Genomic DNA, 19,520 nt, shown 5'->3' with positions numbered 1-19,520 from the left:
ATTTATAGTTGCGGTGCCTTTAAGTGACGGAGAAAAAAATCACGCGTGGTCTCTTAATTTATCCCCAACGTATGCAATCAATGAGCCATGAAGTACTCACGGCAACTGAAACAACATCCCCCCATCAGCAGGCAAATCAGTGCTGCTTCATGCCCAACTCGCTCTGCTTAATGCGGCCTCGTGTCTTGGATGAAGGGAATGCAGTTCATGTTTAAAACACGCCTTTACTCCCTGCATGTGCATACGTGTGTACACAGTGTACATAACGCCGGTCATGCTAACGGGATATCGATTTCTTCCCCTCTGCGCCCTCGAACGGTGTGATGCGCCGGCTCGTCATTTGCATTCACAGTTGGCGCTGGATATCCACTCTGTTCATTAGGGGTGGAGCACTAGCTGAGCAGCGCCAGCGAACCGGCGCGTGACTCAAAACGTCGAGGCTCCAAATTAGCTTTCTCGTTACCGTCTTGAAGTTGTCACTCAGCCCCTCGCGCCAAAAAAAGAGGGCTGCTCGCTCGGCTCTTGCGAGGAGACGGCGGTTGAGACCGGGCAGGAATTTCGTGAAAACAAAAATGGATGTTCTTTTTTTTTTAATGGGGAGGTCTGGTTTTCAAATAGCAAGGTCAGACATTCCATTAGCTCTTTTTTGCTGAGACTGACCGGCGAGGGAAATGATTACAGCATTAGTCTGTGGACTAGTTGTGCTCTTAAACGTAGGTGCAACAAATCTGAGGAGTGTACAGTACTGTAGATGTACCCTCGTAAAGGAGCAGTTCATCTAAAAGTGAAAAATCAGCCATTACCTCCTCACCCCAATGCCAGTGGAAAGTTGGGGGAAGTTTAGTATGACGAGAAGCAGTCCTGGAGCTTGACGTGGCAGCAATCTGAGCTGAGGACTTGTTTTAAAATGTAAAAAATTCAACCGAGGGCTTCCAGAGACTTAGATTACATCAGACAAGCTCTATGGAGCCATTTTATGTTCGATTTATTCAGCTTTAAAACAAGTCTCCAGATACTTTAGTTGTTTTCGGAGAATGCTGCAACCTGAAGCTCCAGAAATGTGTTTTTATGGACTACAAAACCTTGACCTGACTTTCCATCGGCACGGGGTGAAAACATGATGACGGAATTGTGTATTTTTGGGTGAAGTGTTTGTTTAAGGGCGATGAGCATTGTAAGCGGTTGTGAAGCATATATCAGTGTGATGATTTTTTATCCAACTGCTTTTTCCGTCCCTTGGCGTGGAGTAGTTAAATAGCAGATAACGCGCAATTTGCTCTGCGTTAAAGTGAAGAAATGAGCGATGAACATATCAAACGTGTCAGTCAGAGATATGTGTGTGTGTGTGTGTGTGTGTGTGTTATTGCGGTGAAAGCGTCAGTACTTTGCACAAATGATTTCGCTGCTTGCAGGTTCGAGCTTTGAAAAATCCCATTGACCCCTGAATGGCTTGAGAGGCACACACATCCACACGAGCGAACCATAAAGAGCGCTTCGGATTTGGATCGGGTTTAAATGACATGATGGGATATAATGGAAAATCAGCAGCCCACATCAGAATGGCCCAGGAGTGCTTTACATCCGTACATTAGAGGACAAATACGTCTGCTCAGGTTGATGTGATTTCTTTTTTTCGGGGCGATGCTCACTAATGTATTTCACTTCTTCTCTGTGCAGCTGACTGCTTTGCAGGCCAAGGTGCATTACCTGAGGTACCTCAGCGAACTCAGACTGTATGGAGGGAGGGAGTTCAAATCAATACTTTTGGTAAGGCCATTAGCTCTGGAGAGGATCTGTGAAAGCTTGAGAGCAGACTCCAGTTTGGTTTGTCACTGCGTGTCTGTCATCGTTAAAAAACTTTCAGGAAAAGACTTTGCCAAGTTGTTCTTGAATTGCTTTCAGCGGTCACTGACTGCGTACGCGTCTTCTTCTTGCAGCAAGGGGAGAAACAGACGGACGTGACGCTGTTGGTGGGCCCGCGTTACGGCATCAGTCACGTCATCAACGCCCGGACCAACCTGGTGGCCCTGTTGGCCGACTTCAGCCACGTCAACCGCATCGAGATCCTCACCGAGGACGACACCAACGTCCGGCTGGAGCTGCACGTGCTGGACGTCAGGGTGAGAGCGCGCTCTTGCCTGAAAACAGAAACACAGGCAGATCTTATTTTAATCCCGCTCAATTGAAAAGCATCTGTTTTTTTGTTTGTTCTCCCTCGTTACACCTTCCCTCCTCCCTGCCTCCTTCACTTAATATTCACAGCCCATCACACTGATCATGGAGTCGAGTGACGCAATGAACCTGGCCTGTTTAACAGCGGGCTACTACCGCCTCCTGGTGGACGCGAGGAGATCTATCTTCAGCATGCCCCACTGCAATAGCACTGGAGGGGACGACAACAGTGAGTCTTTATTGGCTGCGCGTGCGTGCGTCTGTGTGTGTGTGTGTGTGTGGCCGAGATAATATGGATTCAAATAATCATAATGAAAGCACAGGTCCCTCCGGGGCAAATTATGCTGCCTATTTATCCCCGGCTGCGGTCTCACGCGCTAACACGCAATATGGGAGTAGGTAATTATTTTCTGATTAAAAACTGTTTGCTCTGGTTCAGCTGTTATTTAGATGATCAGGCATGTCTTAACTTTTAATTTCGAGAGGGCATTCACAGTTCAAGTTTTCAGTAGTTAAAAGTTTTTCAAGGAAAAGGATTTGCATTTAGGTGAGACAATTTGTGTTTTTTTCTACCAGCAAAGTTTGGACTTTGGTCTGGAATGATGTAGAAACAAGCTGCGAGATCTTTGTCCCGGAAGGCAGCACGCGCATCGGAGGCTGAGGATTCCTCGCGCTATGACACGTTTTTAGGGAAAAAAGACTCGTGGCTTAAAGATTTATGCTACACAGCGCAGAAAAAAACGCAACAATCTTAAATAGGAGCAGCGAAGAAGAGGCAGACGCTTTAAAATTTAATCAACGTAAAATATAAAACGCTAAAAAAGTAATAAGGCCTTGTGTTGCTGCTGTCCGCAGGTCAGGATCGTGTCTTGGAGTGGCCGTACAGCACATCTTTGGGGAACAATGAGGAGCCGTCACTCAGGCAGGAGGAGGTCTACGGCAGGGACTCTGAGTATCCAGACAATGGGCAGAGAGAAAACAGCATCTCCCCCTACTTCCATGAACCTCAAAACCCCGACCTCGGGCCTCAGAGAAGTCCGCTGCCCCCTCCTCTTCCCCCTGCCACCAGACACAAAACCCAAGACTCGCCACGGAGCGCCAAAGTGTCGTTTATTTTCGGGGGGGACCCGCCCTTGAACAAGGCTAAGAACTTGGGCTATGAAAGACTGCTGGAGAGCCCTGAGGTGCCCGAGCACAGACCGCCCTACATGCACAACAACACAGACTTTCGGCCACAGGACAGGGTGCCATTTCAGTTCAGTGGCCTCACGCACGTCTATAGTAACATTATAAGTGAGGAGGGGGGCGAAGAGCCACTGCTAAGGGACCTGTTTTATCGTGACACAACTGACGACGCGGAGGATGACGACGACGCCTCCTGCGAAGAGGACTCCACAGGTGGAACGCCGGTGGGCGACGACAGAGGAGGAGGAGAAAACTGCGGGAACCAAGGAGGAGGGTTAGCCACGGCCGCCGGCAAATCGACTTTCCTGACGCTCTCCGGTTCCACCGATGACATCATCGACCTGACGTCACTGCCTCCTCCCGAGGGAGACGACGGCGTCGACGAGGAAGACGACGACACCCTTCTGGAGACGCTCAACCTCGCCATCGCAGCTCCGCCGCCAGGCTTTCGGGACAGCTCGGATGAGGACGCAGCCCCCGAGGGAAGGCCACTGAGCACGCGCGACAATGACGACATCCCAGTGTCGTTAATTGACGCCATTCCAACACACGGGGAGGGGGAAGGGAGCATGGGAGGGGAGAGGAGGCTGGAGAATGCGGTCGTGAATACTCTCCAGGCACTGGAAGCTTTGTCTGTCTCCGAGCAGAGGCCTCCCCCGCCACCACCCAACAGTAACAACCCAGGTCTGTTGAATACTAATGCAAGCACAGTTATGTTTAATCACCACAAAGTCACTGTTTATTATTTGTTTTTTGGATCCTTTTACGCGGTGCAACCAACCCCAAATAAAGCACCTTCTCTCTACCATCCAGCTTTAACTCTCAGTGTCCCCTTTAAAGTTCCCATGAAGACAAAGGCAATGTTTATGTGTTTTTTACTACATCTGTCTTGCTCACTATCTCACCTGTACCAGTAGGTATAACAAAAAACATTCTGTATGTATTCTTACAGGCATTTTCGAGTTTGTAACTTCCTGGAAAATGATAAGAAAAGAAAATAACCGTTATTCATCGTGCATCCAGTAAACACTCTCTTGAAGTTTTATGACACTGCCACTGATGTATAAGAGAGGACACCGCCACAGTGCAGTGTTCCTTGGGACCAGGCATCACGGAGTGCTGTACAGAAACACAGCTTTATCACTGAAGGCTTATAACTTCACTTGTTTTGGTGAAACTGAATCATATTTTATGGAGGAACGACTTTCCTCCATAAAATAAATATATCGCCTGCTGTCCTTTGGCTACTCTGCTCTGGACACATAGCTTTACTTGTGGCGAAAGTCACCCCTTACTACTGCCAGCCATTAGCCTCTCAGTGTTCACCTGTGGAACTGGGATGTACGCAACCTCCAATGACAACAACGGTTAGTAAACAACACCAAGTTGATTTATGGAGTTTCCTGATGGACAGATACTAGAGGCTTTGTGGCTCAGGTCGCTCACTAATTGCTGATAAATGTAGCTGCCATGAGGTAGTGGGCTTAGTTAGCTAGGCAGCTAAGTGAGCTGTCGTATTTGCTGACCCAGCTCCAGGGTGTCAGGAGCCAAAGAGCCAGCCTGCAAGAAAACCACACTGGTACTGTTTTCCCTGTTGTCCTGATCCGGTCGTGTTCACCGGTGGGTGTTATTCCAGTGGCATTATTGGCCACACCGAGTCAAACCGAGTTACTGCGATTTTGCATTTCCAGACTGGCAGTTTTACATCGCTGGGTTGGGCTGACCAACGCTCAGGATGTATGCTCTCCAAAGTGTGCCCGCTCTGCCTCATGGTAGCGCCTCGTGATCGCGAGCAAGCCATGAGGACCCGTGTCTGTCCTTCAAACAAAGTGTGATTTCGATTTTTGCAGTATTCGACTGTTTCATTGCGTTCACTTTCACATTCAGCTTATTCAATCAATCAATCAATCAACTTTATTTATAAAGCACTTTTCATACATGAGTATGTAGCACAAAGTGCTTTACACAGGAAACATAAAACAATAATAAAGAAAGCCCCTCCCTCCCACCCTCTGTACTATATACATGCACACATACGTACACACACACACACACACACACACTCACACTCTTACTACAGGAAATAAGGAGACATGGCAAGGCACTGAGGATTGAGGAAACACCACCTTTGGGGCCGTCCACACTGGGAGGAGTCACAGGCTGTGCCACGGGGGGGGCACCAGTGCCCAGGCCCCCCGACCCTGACAGACAACAACTGGCTGGGCCAAAGGGACCCAAGGACAGCACCCCCAGCAGCATCCCAGACACAGCTCCCAGTGTGGGGGACCCCCCTGAGGAAACTCTGGAGTTAACCCTTAAAAACTAAAAACATAAGATAGGATAAAAACCCTGACAAAAGATAATTAAATGAAGTGAACAGTTAAAGGGATAAAATGCATAAGATAATAATAAATAAAATAAAATAGTATCGAAGATAAATTAAAAAAAGAATTATTTAAGATGAAAATAGTTTAAAAAAAAAACAAGAAAAAAAAAACAAGATAGAACTTGTGTTAAGTTACTGCTGGTGAAAGCCCACACATTTCCTAATTTTTCGGAAATAATTGGCTGTGGCTGCTGACTGCTGTAAACGCCAATCAATGTCCACGTTCCTCCCTTGCTGCCTCTTGAAACACATGTTGATGCTGAAGCAAATAGCATACCACCAGCCATTTCATGAGAACTCTAAATGAGCACACTAACAAAACACATCCACGACGCCTGAAAAGAATCCTGTACAACTTTGTGTAACGTGCCTTCTTAGAAATTGCAAATATGGTCATGTGATATGAAATACAGTTCACATTAAACAAAAGTTAACTTTTCATTACCCATATTTAATTGTGTCTCTCTTACCTTTTAGGGGTGTACGTGTCTCGAGGCTTTAGCCCAGAGTCGTCCTCGGATTCTGGCAATGAGACCAACTCCTCGGAGATGACTGAAATCTCTGAATTGGCTGCTACTCACAGGCTCAGTGAGAGCCACATGCGTCTTCTAGTGGCCACAAGGGAGGGGTACCAACCTTTGCTTGAGGAGAAAACAGAATTCCCCGTCTCACCCAGTACGGGAGGAACGATCCAGAAGAAGCCCCGCAGTCCAACACGGCACCTTCAGCCTCCAGCGGTTCCTCCGAGACGGAGCCCCCTATTGGACACCGCATCGTCGGGGTCAAACAGCTTGGAGGTGAGGTCCCAGACCAACTTCTCGTCCACTCTCCAGCGCCCTAGTTCCACCACACCGGGGGGCAAGCATCACAAAAAATCTGCAGACTCCAGCGGGAAATACAACACTTTCAGCACGAGGGATTTGCATCGAGGTGAGAGCAGTGGGAGCCGAAGTCGCCTTGACTTGGACCAGCGCACGTCGTTTTGCGAGCGAGGGGACGGCCAAAGAAGGCAGAGTGCTTTTTTGGCAGAAAATTGTGCGGCCGAGGGCCTCGCCATGAATAGCCTTTCCCGCGACCATCACAGAGCTCCCCGCCCTCCTTCCTCTACCTCTGATAATATGTTAGATGTGGCCAACATGGGAAACTGTAATGTCGACAACGGCGCCTCAGCAGTGGAGCAAGATGAACATCTAGTTGTGGCGTCACTGCTGTCCCCAACCAAAAAATCCAGACCAGGGGGGTCTGACCAGGGATCGGACGTACAGAGTGACCATCAGCCAATTTCTAGACAGCAGAGTGTTGCGCGGCTGTGTGAGTACCATCTAGCGAAAAGGATTTCAAATTTGCAAGGAGAAGCCCACAGTTCACTGCAGGGTTCCCTGTGCTCGTCCCTAGATGCCGGCGGCAGCACAAACAGCAGTGCCTGTGCCACCCCAACTGACTCGCCACTCGGCCCCGGTGCGGTTGAATCAAAACACCACCACTTGCAAAGGCACCCGCTTTCTAGTTCCTCCTCCTCGTTACTCAGGGTGCTAAACTATGACGATAACAAACCTGGAATCCCCCGCGGCATCCCTGTCCAGGGCACTCAGGGAAAGGACCTCCACCCCCATGCAGACCCTGCCCTCCTTCGGAAAATGCTGCCCAACATTCACCCTCCTGCTGCGGGGGGTGAGCCAGGGCGCCCTTCTTCAGCCACGCCGTCTAAGCATAAAGAGACCACAGGTACTGGAAGCAAAAGATCCAACAATGAACTGCATGCTAAACAACAGGCCTGTCTCAAGGGGCTGAACCAGAAGGAAGGCAGTGAGGCCTACAGACAGCTGATTAACTATCTAACAGTCAGCCAGATGCATCAGGGAGGGAAGCTGCATAGTGCAGGCATGGGAGGGGCAGTAAAAAAGGACACCAGGCGCTTTATCACTAGCAACCCTCAGCTTGTCGAAATGGTAAAGAATAGGGGGAATACTATTGCTCGCTGCCCGTGTATGCCTTCCTCCATATCATCCCCGTTCCTCAGTCCAAATTTAGTCAACCCCAATACAGCCGCCATGCAGCTGGCAAATAAAAGTCAACGGCCATACCATTCGGCCACGCTTCCTGCCAAGCTCAAGAGAAGTCCTGACATGCATGCTCAGAGAGTGAATGACACTCTAGATTTCAGGCCAGATACTGCTGAGAGGAGGAGCTCCTTTTCTGGCCTGGAAAGTGAACTAGAGAGGAGTGGTTTGGACCCAGAGCACTTCCTGTCATTGTATAAGAGAGAGGGCTGTATCAGCCGTGACGGTGGATTTATTCCAGGTGGAAACCGCGAGGGTGGGGGCACCACTAACCGTGCCCCGCCTCGGTCAAGAAGCCAGCCTAGCGGCACCACAGAGGACTGGTTCAGATCAGATCCGAGAGCAAAGCATGCTGTCCGTCAGTCTTCTCGTCCTAACGATTCTCTTTGTTTCTCTGCTGCCCCCAGTGTAAGTGGTCAACGAGCAGACCTCAACACCATCACACTAGGAAGGGGAGACCATCCTTCAGCTTTTATCAGACAGACATCTACCGGCAATAGGGCTTGCATTACATCTCCGACTCCCAACTCGCAATCTCATCCTCCTCCACCACCTCCCCCGCCGCCTCCTCCATTGCCTCTTTCCATGCAAGCCAACGTTAGCTCCGCCAACTCAGGATGCGCACAGAACTCCATCCATTCCATCCAGTCCCGGCCGAATCAGAACCACATTCATTCCGTCACCCCGACCCGGCAACAGACAGATCCCTTCAGCAATAATCTGCAACGGGGCCGGGAGCTCAAACGCAGCTCCAGCAACGTGACTGCCAATTCCGGTAGCGTGGAAGTTCTGTTTGATAAGCCCAGCCGAAGCCGGAGCCAGCAGCCCTTGATGCCATCCGTGCCCCAGCAAGGTGAGACCAAAGTCCAGCGGAGGCCAACGAGGAAGCGGCTCTCCAAGAGCTATTCCCAGGGCTCCGTGTCTTCTCATACCACGTGCTGGTCTACAGGCAATAGGGTGGACAGTAGAAGGGCGTCCGTGGCATTTCCATTGCAGAAGGATGCCAAGCACATGAAGGGCTCTCAAAAACTGGACAACAGCCCCTGGAGATGCAATGGGCCTTTTAGCTACTGTTTCTTTAAACGTAAGAGCGAGGGTGAAGATGATGAGATTGAGTGGGAGAGGCCAAGACGCAGCCGTGGCGATATTGATCATGATGATCCAGCGGCGGCCATATTGCCCTGTGGCTCAGCCGTGGATGCAGCTGGGGAGCAGCTGTACGGGGAGGTCCTCAACAACATGAGCTTCAGCGACCGCCTCGCGCGAATCAACGCGCTGAAGGACCGCATGTATGGCTACCCATCCGGCTTCACTGACGTCCGCCGCGACGCCAGTGAGCTCATCGCGCTGGTGAGATCCAGCATAGGCCGCTGCGACCGCGGACCCCAGATGCCTCTGCAGGATGTGTCCCAGTACAAGCAGCTCCTCTCTGTCGAGTCGAAAGAGTTAGGCCGGGCATGCCGGCGGATGGCACAGGCCCACGGTAGTCCCGAGGAGATGCTGCTAGCTGTCACCTGTAGCTTCCAGGTGCTGTGCTGTCTCTGCGAAGCTTGCATGTGTCTGGTTAGGGGTCTCGGGGCCTCGGCCTCACATCAACAGAGAGAGGTTGTGGCGAAGGTTGACGAGGTCGTCATGAACTACATCTGTTTGCTCAAAGCAGCAGAGGTTGCCACTGTTGGAGCACCAGGGGAGCACAGTGTGAAAGCCCTGGTCCGCCACTCGAGCACCATGTCGGCCATTGCTAACGCACTCACCCGCTCCCTTAAAACGCTGCTTAGCAAGTAGAGGCTACTCCTTATGCTTTATAGTGTGGCCTACACGGTCAGCATAAGTCTGTCTTTAAGCATTTTGCTATTTTTGAGTCTGCTTGAAGAGTCATATATTTTTCGTATACGGTCTGGATGGGCTCCATATAAAAATCTACAAAGTGTGCGACTCGTTGCAGTAAAACTCAAAGTTAACATGACATATAACTCACACTGTAAAAATGAGTAAGATGCTGAAAGGCAGTCATATCTGACTGCACTTGCTTCTTCTGATGACATTATTGTAATGTATATTTACAAAGCCATACTGTCACAGAACGTTGTAATATGACATGTACCTAATAGATACCCTTTTACCTGTGCATTATGTAACTTATTTAAAAGATGTATATAATGTACATAAATACAATATGGTTATATTGTTTGCCGTAGCAGTTTCAAGAAGCCGTGGAGTTTCAGTTTAATTTGCTCTAACATTGTTCAGGGCTGGAGTGAATTCACTTTTTAGTTCAATCAGTTCATAAAAGTGCAGTTTTACTACAGATATTTATAGTTGTGATTATAATAATTTACCTGTAGAAATGTAAGTAAAAATGTTTCACTGTCAAGTCCAGTGATTTTATTCACACTATAAATATTAGCTTGAATTTCTGATTTCATCCGTGTTGCATTGCAATGCAGGTTTTTTATTTTTTTTGGGAGGATGGGAGGAACATTTGTTAGAATTGCTGGAAATACAGGGACGCTAGAATTGCACTGCATTTACCACTGCTTCATATTTTACCACATAGTAATATTTTCTGAGAAGAATGATAACAGTAAATATAAAAATATTCCCCCGGAAAAAATAAATATATAAAACTATAATAATACTAAGATATTTACAATTTAGAAAAGAGATAATTTATGCAGATTGACCGCTGTGTTAATTATATGATTATTTTTAAGTTATTGTGTTTTATTATCATGTGTTTTGGAATAAGTTCTGTGCTTGAATGATTTATTATTCCACACTATGTATCAAGGTACAGTAATGACTCTTGACACAATAAATTCAATTCCTTTTTTGTTTTTTTTTGTTTTTTCAACGATCCACAAATCTATTAAAAAACATTTTACAGATATGTTTACGTCTCTCACTGTGTGTCTTTTGGTTTTACTGTTTCACTGTAGCATACAGTCAGCACCGGCATGCTCTGAGTGTGAGTCCATCCTAGAGTAAAAGTGTGACCGCAGATCATTTAAATGTCACTTCCATAAAACTGCTACATCAGAGCTCTCTCATTTCAACATAACGCATAATATTATCGCACATAATTGGTAAGGCAGTTCACTTTGAAAGATCAGATACTCTGTGAATGAACCCTCCACTTTTCATACCATTTTTCTTACTTATGTCATATTTTTATTCAGTGTCAGATAGCTAGTCATTAAAAGGCATTCGAGATGAATGGAGGAAGGAAGTTTAAATGTGCCTTTTACTGATCTTTATCTGTATCGAGGGTCTGTGACAGCAAAAAGAGCTTCAGATGGTCCCGGACTTCATGCCTCTCCGTTGGCCTATTGTGTCTAAATCGAGGAGATTTTGGGGAAAAAAAAAAAAAAACTGTCTGATTAAAAGTTCATTCATGTCAGTTCATCCACTCCTGCTCAGACTGAACTGCCCTCCGACCGGGGGAGTCCGGGTTCCTGTTTTGTCAAGCACCCCTCAGCATGAGAAGAGAATGCTGAAGCTGCACCTGACAAGAGGGAATTCCAAAAGATCAACCTCATACAGGCTGGAAGCAAGCATAAAATGAAGAAAACAATACAAATATGTGTTTTAAATGTGTGTTGTTTTGTAAGATCAAGATTCTTATAAGACACAAAATGAACGTTTAGTGTATAAAAGTGTATGAAGTGTATGAAACTGATTATAAACATATGACCACTGAATAAAGAATTACACACTATGGGGTGTGTGTGTGTGTGTGTGTGTGTGAGAGAGGCGCGCGCACGGGTGTTCACGTGACCTTTTACCCCCCTTGCAGCAGAGGAGATATGGGGGGAGGACATCGATGACCTCATTTGCATATTGGGCGCCTCTTCCACACACGCCGCGACGTCCGCCAATCAGGTCGCGGCGTGCGGCAACTCGTGTGTCGCGCGCCTCGGCAGCATTGTACTGGCGCCCGGAGCCAACAGAAGTTAGTTTGTCCCACACTTTAGCAGGCTTCATCCGCGGAGGGCTTTTTGTTGTAGTCTTTTTTTTTTTTGTTCAATTCAAGCAGGTTCGTCTTCGACGTGGATATTAGCGAGCTCGACTGCTGCATTGACGCTATTTGAAGGAGCCGCCGACCGCCGAGTAAACCCGCAGAAGCCGACTCCTGCCGTGGAAAAGTTATTGTTGTGTGCACCCGTGGGGTTTAAAGTTCAGCTAACAGTAGCGTCACCGGCTACCTAGCAGGTAGTTAGCTCCAGAAAAAAACTTTGGAAAGTCGCAATGGCAGCTGTGTGCCAACCAAGACGTGCCTTGGTGGAAATACCTGCCCCACAGCCTAAAATTGCAGGCAAGTCTCGTTAAATGACAGCTTTTTCTTTTTGGGGGGTGCTCATTAGCTGCAATGTTAACTTTTTTTGTGGCGGGGACGCCACTTTGCTATCATGCTAATGTTATCACGAGCGCGCGTCCACAGGAATAACAGGTCAGGTTAGCCGGTAACATATCTCTGTTAGCAGCGACCTTAATGTGGACGAGTGCGTTAACTTTGCACAATAACGTGAACATTTTGTCATGGAAATGCAGTTGACAGTCGAGGGATACGTTGAGTCTTTGTGATGTGTTTAGCAGGCACATTCTATGAAATGATATAACGAGCCACTGTCTTTACAGGACAAGCACAGTTTACATTTTCTGTTTTTTTTCCCCCCCTTCCACAGCTCGAATGAGGAGATCATACCTAGAAATTCTAAGTGCTCGTCTGGATCCTTCTCCAGCTCCAAGAGGGAGACACTCGGCTACAAACCCAAAGCGTGTGCAGTCATGTAAGTAGCCAGTGTCTGTCCAACTGTAAAACAATTGAGTGGTTTAGTTTTGTGAGTTGACTTTTTATAGGAAGGTAAATGGAACAAGAAACTGAGTGTGATGATGGAAAATAGTGTGCGAGTGTAAAGACTGGTGTTTGTCTGTTTCTCTCGCCATTTAGTGCTGGGGAATATGAATGCTTATATCAGGGAACAGTCTCTAGATATTCCCACTTAGTTTAATCACTGCTTGCTGTCCTTGGTTGATTGTCCTAATCTCCCCCCCCCCCCCTTTCTTTTTTCTTGCAGTGGACTTTGGTGCCATGTGGAGTCGGGGGATAGAGGAGCAGTGTGAGAAAATGGATGAGCACCATACCCCCCTCTCCAAACAGCAGCTTGTACAGCTCATCAGATCCCTCATCTTAGTCGAACAGGTACCCATCCATCCCATTTTAACATGAGCCTATTGCTGCAGAAAAATGGATGCACTGTTTTTGTCATCCCGAGTTGAGCTTTACTATCCAAGATGTAAAACAAAGTATAATCTCATATATGATGTGTTGCATTGCACCCTAGAGTCAAGAGCCCAGGATCCTGGCGTCAGATCTGAAGTATCTCCAGGAAGACCTACAGCTGAAGAAAACAAATGTTTACAGGTCGATACCCTACTCACGGTTTGGATCCAACAGGGACGCTCACTGCTACAGAAAAGCATATCCGCACCTGGTGTCATTTAAGGTGAGTATCAGTGGTGTTGTGGCATGTTAGTATAAATGACTGCACTGTTTTGGAAACCAGATGATTTACTTAAACTGCAGGAATGTGGTTTTATTTTAGTCTTTAAAGAGTCATTGTTGGCTCTTTCAGCCCCCCCCCCCCTCGCTGTTCTTTTCTAATTGAGCTTTATTTTTTATCATAAAGGGAATTTTTCTCACAGATGTATTAAAAACTGTTCATAATGTTACCCCTATGAAACTGAGTGTTTCATTGTGTCATCCTAATCCATACCTCCTTATCCTCCCCCTCAGGTTTCGTGTCAAGAGTGGGGCCAGGTTCTCCTGAGGAACAAAGAGTGGGACGCTGTGTTGGAACACACACTGATGGCGTGGCGCTACACCAGTGAGTTGCCGCAGTGGGACACCGTGAACCACAATGCACTGAGAGAACAGTGTTACAGCATTTTGGCAGCTCACAGCCTGACTGCTCTGCAGCATTACCACCCTGAACCCATCAGAGGACGCGAGCTGCTCAGAAGGTATGACTGTGCACTGTACATGCGAATCTTAAACTGCTCATACACACACTGGTGGCCTGTCAACATTTATTCTATATCATTATCATTGGATTTGAGTAGAGCTGTCCCAAACGATTATTTTTCAAACGATTAATCTAACGATTATTTTTTCAATTAGTCGACTAATCTAACGATTAATTTAACGTTACATGACCAAACAAAAGTAACGTTGTAACTGTCGTTGCTAACTTATATGAGGAAAAAAATACCGCAGTTGTAGGCGGAGCAGCATCTGTCCTCCCGCCTGTCCTACCAACTCTTCGTCACATTTTTGCCCGAAAAACAGCGTCTGTCAGCGGCAAAAACCTTTAACTCACTCAAGTGGTTGTGTCACTGCGATGGTCAGCCCTCCCGACCGAGACTTCAGTGAACTTTCCCCCAGAAAACAGCCTCCGTCCCCGCAAGTGACAGTCACGCAGCGACCTGTTTACTGATGGCGATTATGTAATAATGTAATTTAGCACGAAAAACGTAACTCTTTCACCTTCCAGGATGTTAAGGGGGCCGGCTTCTCAATCACTACTCATTATAAACGGTCCGCAGGTTTAGATCGACAGGGGAAACGCCCTGACGTCATCATCATGACGTGTACCGCCGGGTCTCTTTAGGAGCGGCAGCGCAGCTTTCTGTGTGAATTACATGGTGCCGCCGCTGCAGCGTTAATGCAGCGTCTCTGTGTGAGTGGGGCTATTCTCAGCCTCCACAGGTACTACCACTTCCTTTTTGGGACGATGCGTAGACGCAAATTATTCATGTCGACGAACTTCTGTCGTCGATTACGTCAATGCGTCGTCCCAGCCCTAGATTTGAGGCAATACTCGGCAAGGAAACATGTTAACACCTCAGCTTGATTACAGTGTAACATTTTCAGTCAGTCTTTATTATTTTGGTGTGTAATTTAATTTATCTCAGTGTTTTGCCTTCATGCACACACATCTGAAAGGCAACAGAGCAAACAAGATGCTCAGTAATGTGCTGGTACACCAATCAAGTCACTTAATTTCCTTCATTTTGTTGCACAAATAAGCTGCCCACAATAACCTGATCTTTACACAAACGACGAGTTGAGTTACTGAGGGTATCAGGTTGCAGTCAACCTTGCCAGAGAAATCATTTATTATGGCCCATATTTGTTTTCTGCATTTTTGACCTCTGCAGCACAGAGAAATCTCAAAACAAATTCACAGCTCAAACTTAATGTGATGTAGCGCTGGTTCGCTGCGTTCCCTTTGCTGGCAACAAATAGCTGACTTTATTATCCAGCTGAAGCAATGCAACATGGGCATCTTAGTGGAGTCCTCGCTTGCCAACTGTAGAATGTAAGTTCACTTGACTGTCAGCTCTGGGTTGGTAAACCATCTCCTGAGGAACTTCAGATTGGTCTCTTTGCCTTTCTAGAACTTCCACTTTTTTCACCACCTTGGTGTTTAAATCAGCTCTCACTGGAATGTATAACATGTTTGTGTGTGATGCTTTCAGTCATTTAAAAAATGTTTGCTTACATTCGGAAGGAGCTGTTTAAGTAATTTTACTAATAAGGAATTCGCCTTCTGTTAAAACAAACTTCTGACACTTGCCTGGTGTTCTGGATTAGTTAAGGTAATCAGTTCATTAGCCATTGTTGGTGTTAAGAGTTGTGAAGGTTACCAGGGGTTACCTCTCTAACTGATGAATCTTCTGTTTCTGTCTCAGGTTGAAGATGGCTCAGTTGCACAGCCAGTCTGTTGTGCCCTGTATTCAGGAGTTGCAGAGGGTTCTGGGATGTGCTGATGATTCCTCCATGGACACAAAATAACATGAGAAACACTATGTAACCAGCAGCCTACTCCCCAGTGGAAATGTGCTTTATAGACGACCCAAATGATTTGTGTGGTTAAGGGTCAAAATGTTTTACATTGTTTCCTCCAAAGGGTAGGGTCGGAACTGAAAATATAATGAGTGCCAGGTAATGCAGCTTTCAAAAGGTCATGGAAAACCGCTTTTTTACTGGTTGAAAATGCAATCAAACCTCTTATTTAATCTCAATGCATTTTCACATCAACTGGAAAGTGTTGTTACGAGAGTAACAAGTGTTGCGTGGCCTTGCCTCATAATGTATTCATCATTGGTTACCCAACAGCTTTAAAAACAAAACATATTTTCTTTCCAGAAGAACATTTGCATTGTCATAAATGTAGAGTTATCAATATAATTAAAATGTATATTTTTAGTATTTTGTATAGAATAACTTTTGCATTGACCATTGAAATGTGAAATGGCTGTTGTTACCTAATGAGGGTGTTTGTGTGTGTGTATATATGTTCTTGTTACTATTCAAAATACTTGAAATTGTGGCCCTTGTTGTGTTGTCACTGTAGTTATGTTGTATATGTTTGTCTAGTTTATAGGGAATTGTCCTCGTCTCTGATTGCACTGTCGCTGTTTGTCCTGAAAACTTGAAGATTTTTGATAAAATAGACCCTTAATTTCAATAAAGTAACTTTATACTTGCAAAAGTCTTGTTCATCTGTGTGTTCTGGTCTTGTACCCATTGTAAACCAAACAGGAAGTTGGAACTGCTTTAATCTGCCTGGTGTCTATAACTGACTTTTAAGTGTTCATACGTTGCTCTAAATGTCAGGTAGTTGAATTAAGCAGCTGGTGAGACTTGAAATTACACAAAAAGGCTAATAAGCACCTAAAATTGCTGATGTGTCAAGATGCAAAAATTACACTAAAAATCCTTTGTGAGGAGAATCTCTTCAATCTATTTATAAAGTAGTTAACTGAGGGTCCTCTGGAAGCTCGTTCCTTGCTGTCACAGCAGGAAGTGTGAAGTTTTTTCTCATTTCAGCAGAACACTTAAGGGGGATCATTTCCCTCCAAACTCATCCCCCAGTCTCAGCACTGATGTCCCACGAACACACTTATAGACATTAATCAAGTCTCTTCTTATGTCTGCTTTATACAAGAGTTGGCAATTAATTTTCTTAACCTCTCTTCATATGACATCTTAGTTCAGCAGCTCTTCTCTGAACTTGCTTTTTTTAAATTTTTAGGGACACGAGACTGAACTTGGAAATTCATGACCATATCTCTTTAATGATATTTATAATGGTGAAAATATATTTTAAATATAGCCATCATAGAATATGCTCTTTTTTAGCTTTCAGTTTTTTCTGCAATATGAGTGGAAATCATGTGAATTTCTTACTTTTTTTTTCAACCATCCTAATAATCTGTACGCACTGTCACTTTGTAGTAGGTTAGTTCTGGTTTAAAGCTGGTGTTTATGCTCTGGGCACTGATTAGCAGGCTGCGACGGCTGATTTGGAGACTTTGGAGTTTGCAAAGCCCCTTTGAACGGAGGCTGCTGCTTCTTAAAGATGGGCCATTGTTGTAGATAACAGGACTGATTGATCAGTGGATTGACCAAATGCACATTGTGGCACTGGTTTCCATCTGCTACCACTAGGTGGAGCCCACGTTGCGCTGCCATCCACCGTCGCCATCAGCCTTGCTGGCTTCGGTGGACGAGCGCCTTTAATACACCACTGTAGAAGACAGCTGTTGCCATGGTATCTGTAGAGTGAATATTAAATACATATTAAATGCTATTTATGGTTCAAGATAATCAACGGGGGGGGGAGGCTGATGGGGTGAGAGGCTGTTGGATGACACGCAGAGTACCTGCTGTGCAATTTCTCTCAAAATAAAGCTCATTAAAGGACCCTGTCGTGATATTATTGTCCTTTGGGGACTTTGATCTCCTGTGACATCTGTAGCACGTGATATTTTTGTACGGAGATATGTTGTACCTTTACTGTCTGGTGATGAAATGAAAAAAAAAAATAAAATAATTAGGAGTTATACAATTATTTCTTCGCAGGCTACTGCAGGGGAGAGGAGGAAAGTAATATCACAGCTATGACAATATATGGAAACGTGGCCAGCCCACTCACCAAGATATGTGGTGCTAATTTGTAATCTGTAAATTGGACATGAAATTGGCGGGCCGGCGGTGGTTCAGACTCCCACAGTTTAGCCCACATGTGCCGGCCCACGTGGATCCCCCCTCAGGAGTCTTTCTCGCTCCCCTTCTGTCTCGCTGTATTTGGTCGCCTCCTGTTACACAAAGCAAAACGTGATGACACGGGCGACGGTGCCACAGAGCGCTCGTCTGGGCCATCAAAATAAATCAGCTTTCATTGCCCGTTCTTGGAGCGACATCATTGAAATTTGATGGCGATAATGTCAAAATTACCGCCGCAAATTGTCCCTTTTTTCCAAAATGCTCAGTTGTGCAACATCATGGCCTAGTTCTTACCTGGTTTACAAAGTGGGGTCCAGAACTGATCCTGGGTGTGTTGAAGAAGAAAAAAAAACCTGTTTTAAAGAGGCACACTGAAGTAGTGTAGAAGATAAAATGCCTTTATTATGACGTGGCTGCAAAGATAATAATACAAAAAAAAGCAAAAAATAAAATAAAAAAACAGTCAATGCGTTACAGCTCCCCTGTGCCTTGCATGTGTTCTTTGAGGTTGCCCTTGCGGCTGCACCGAGATCAGACAGCTACCAGCTACAAAGACAGACCACCCGGTTTGTTTTGCCTCTCTGCATAGCTGTTGCCCTTTCACAGAGCTGCAAAAGTAGGTATTTTTACCTCTACCTCTGTCTGTGAGCGCCCCAAACACTGCTCCGTTTAGCTTATCCCAAATCGGCGACAGTTTCGTGTTCCAAATACATCTCACTATCTCCCAAATAGCTCTATAGATAGTTACTCGGATCTGTATGAAGCCAGATTTAACAAACAAACCAAATGGTTGTTTCAGGTTTTTGCCGTTTCAGATGGAATACAGTAGTTGTTCGTGACTACGGCAAGAACTCCGATGCAAAGGCACGTCTGATTCGTTGGAGCAAACAGCCCCGTCCACCTATGATTTACACCGTCCTCTGTCGTGAAATGTTTAACGGAGGCAGCACCTGAGCTGCAACGCAAATTAAGCTCGAGCGTGCTCTCAAGACGCTGGAAAAAAGCAGATAATCACAAACCGGGGGAGTGGATGAGGCAGCGTGAAGGAAATTAGGTGTCCCAAAAATAAGTAAGTTGCCACACGCCGTTCCAAAATAGCTCCTGCGACGGCTCGAGCGTCGCAGATGGTTTGTGTTGCTGAGGAATGACTAATTTCCTCTTGGTAGAATGTGAAGTTTACATTGGTGGGTTTTTTTTTTTTTTTTTTTTTTTGGTTTAATTTGGTTTGAATTGAAGGATTCACAGCTGTGCTGCTTTTCATCCGTCTTCACCTGTCTACAAAAAAAAGGGCCGATCCACACCTGGGATGCCAGGTGAGTGTAATCAACGGCAATTAACTAGCTGTGAACATGGACGGAAAACCAGCGCTGCAAAGACTGAGATGGCGAGCGAACGTGGTGACCGAGTGTTTGTGCACGACTCGAACAGTCCCGCGTTGCTAAATTCCTCTCGTAGGCATCTGTAGCGACGTTTAAACATCTGCCGTTTCAGCATGGGCAAAACAGAGTGGAGCGGCGGTGATATTGCACTGATGAATCCTAGGACCAAGGACACTGATCGGTGATGACAAAAAACTTGCTGCCACAATGCTGGAGATGCCCTTTACAGCCTTATAGTCTTAAAGTTTAACAGTGTTTTACAA

General features: G+C 46.0%; 2 protein-coding genes across 6 annotated transcripts in view; both read left to right on the top strand.

Moving 5' to 3' along the window:
- Positions 1-10,693, top strand: part of LOC115577197 (FERM and PDZ domain-containing protein 4-like) — an 85,340-nt gene extending 74,647 nt beyond the window's left edge. For 4 of the 5 annotated variants that reach the window (XM_030410129.1, XM_030410131.1, XM_030410132.1 and 1 more), the window contains exons 12-16: positions 1,678-1,767; positions 1,938-2,120; positions 2,263-2,401; positions 3,028-4,041; positions 6,221-10,693. In XM_030410129.1, coding sequence (XP_030265989.1) covers positions 1,678-1,767; positions 1,938-2,120; positions 2,263-2,401; positions 3,028-4,041; positions 6,221-9,588 — 4,794 coding nt within the window. In that variant the 3' untranslated portion in view covers positions 9,589-10,693. The remainder of the gene's footprint in view (positions 1-1,677; positions 1,768-1,937; positions 2,121-2,262; positions 2,402-3,027; positions 4,042-6,220) is intronic. The other variant, XM_030410133.1, reaches the window with a different exon arrangement.
- Positions 10,694-11,690: 997 nt separating this feature from the next.
- LOC115576787 (uncharacterized) lies at positions 11,691-16,361 on the top strand. Its single transcript, XM_030409352.1, has 6 exons — positions 11,691-12,118; positions 12,489-12,593; positions 12,882-13,006; positions 13,149-13,310; positions 13,601-13,827; positions 15,559-16,361. Exons 1-6 carry the CDS (start codon positions 12,052-12,054, stop codon positions 15,659-15,661), a joined length of 789 nt encoding a protein of 262 aa, XP_030265212.1. The 5' UTR covers positions 11,691-12,051; the 3' UTR covers positions 15,662-16,361.
- The last annotated feature ends 3,159 nt before the right edge of the window (positions 16,362-19,520 follow it).

Source organism: Sparus aurata, chromosome 24 (genome assembly GCF_900880675.1).
Source record: "Sparus aurata chromosome 24, fSpaAur1.1, whole genome shotgun sequence".
Taxonomy (NCBI): domain Eukaryota; kingdom Metazoa; phylum Chordata; class Actinopteri; order Spariformes; family Sparidae; genus Sparus; species Sparus aurata.
The sequence above is the reverse complement of the archived record's forward strand: the minus strand, read 5'-3'. Positions and strand labels throughout refer to the sequence as shown.

Excerpts from the sequence above, each read along its gene's own strand:
- LOC115576787 (XM_030409352.1), top strand. The coding sequence starts at position 12,052 with ATGGCAGCTGTGTGCCAACCAAGACGTGCCTTGGTGGAAATACCTGCC. Across the intron at positions 12,119-12,488 it reads CCCACAGCCTAAAATTGCAG|CTCGAATGAGGAGATCATAC; the intron begins GCAAGTCTCGTT and ends CCCCTTCCACAG. Across the intron at positions 13,828-15,558 it reads GGACGCGAGCTGCTCAGAAG|GTTGAAGATGGCTCAGTTGC; the intron begins GTATGACTGTGC and ends TTTCTGTCTCAG.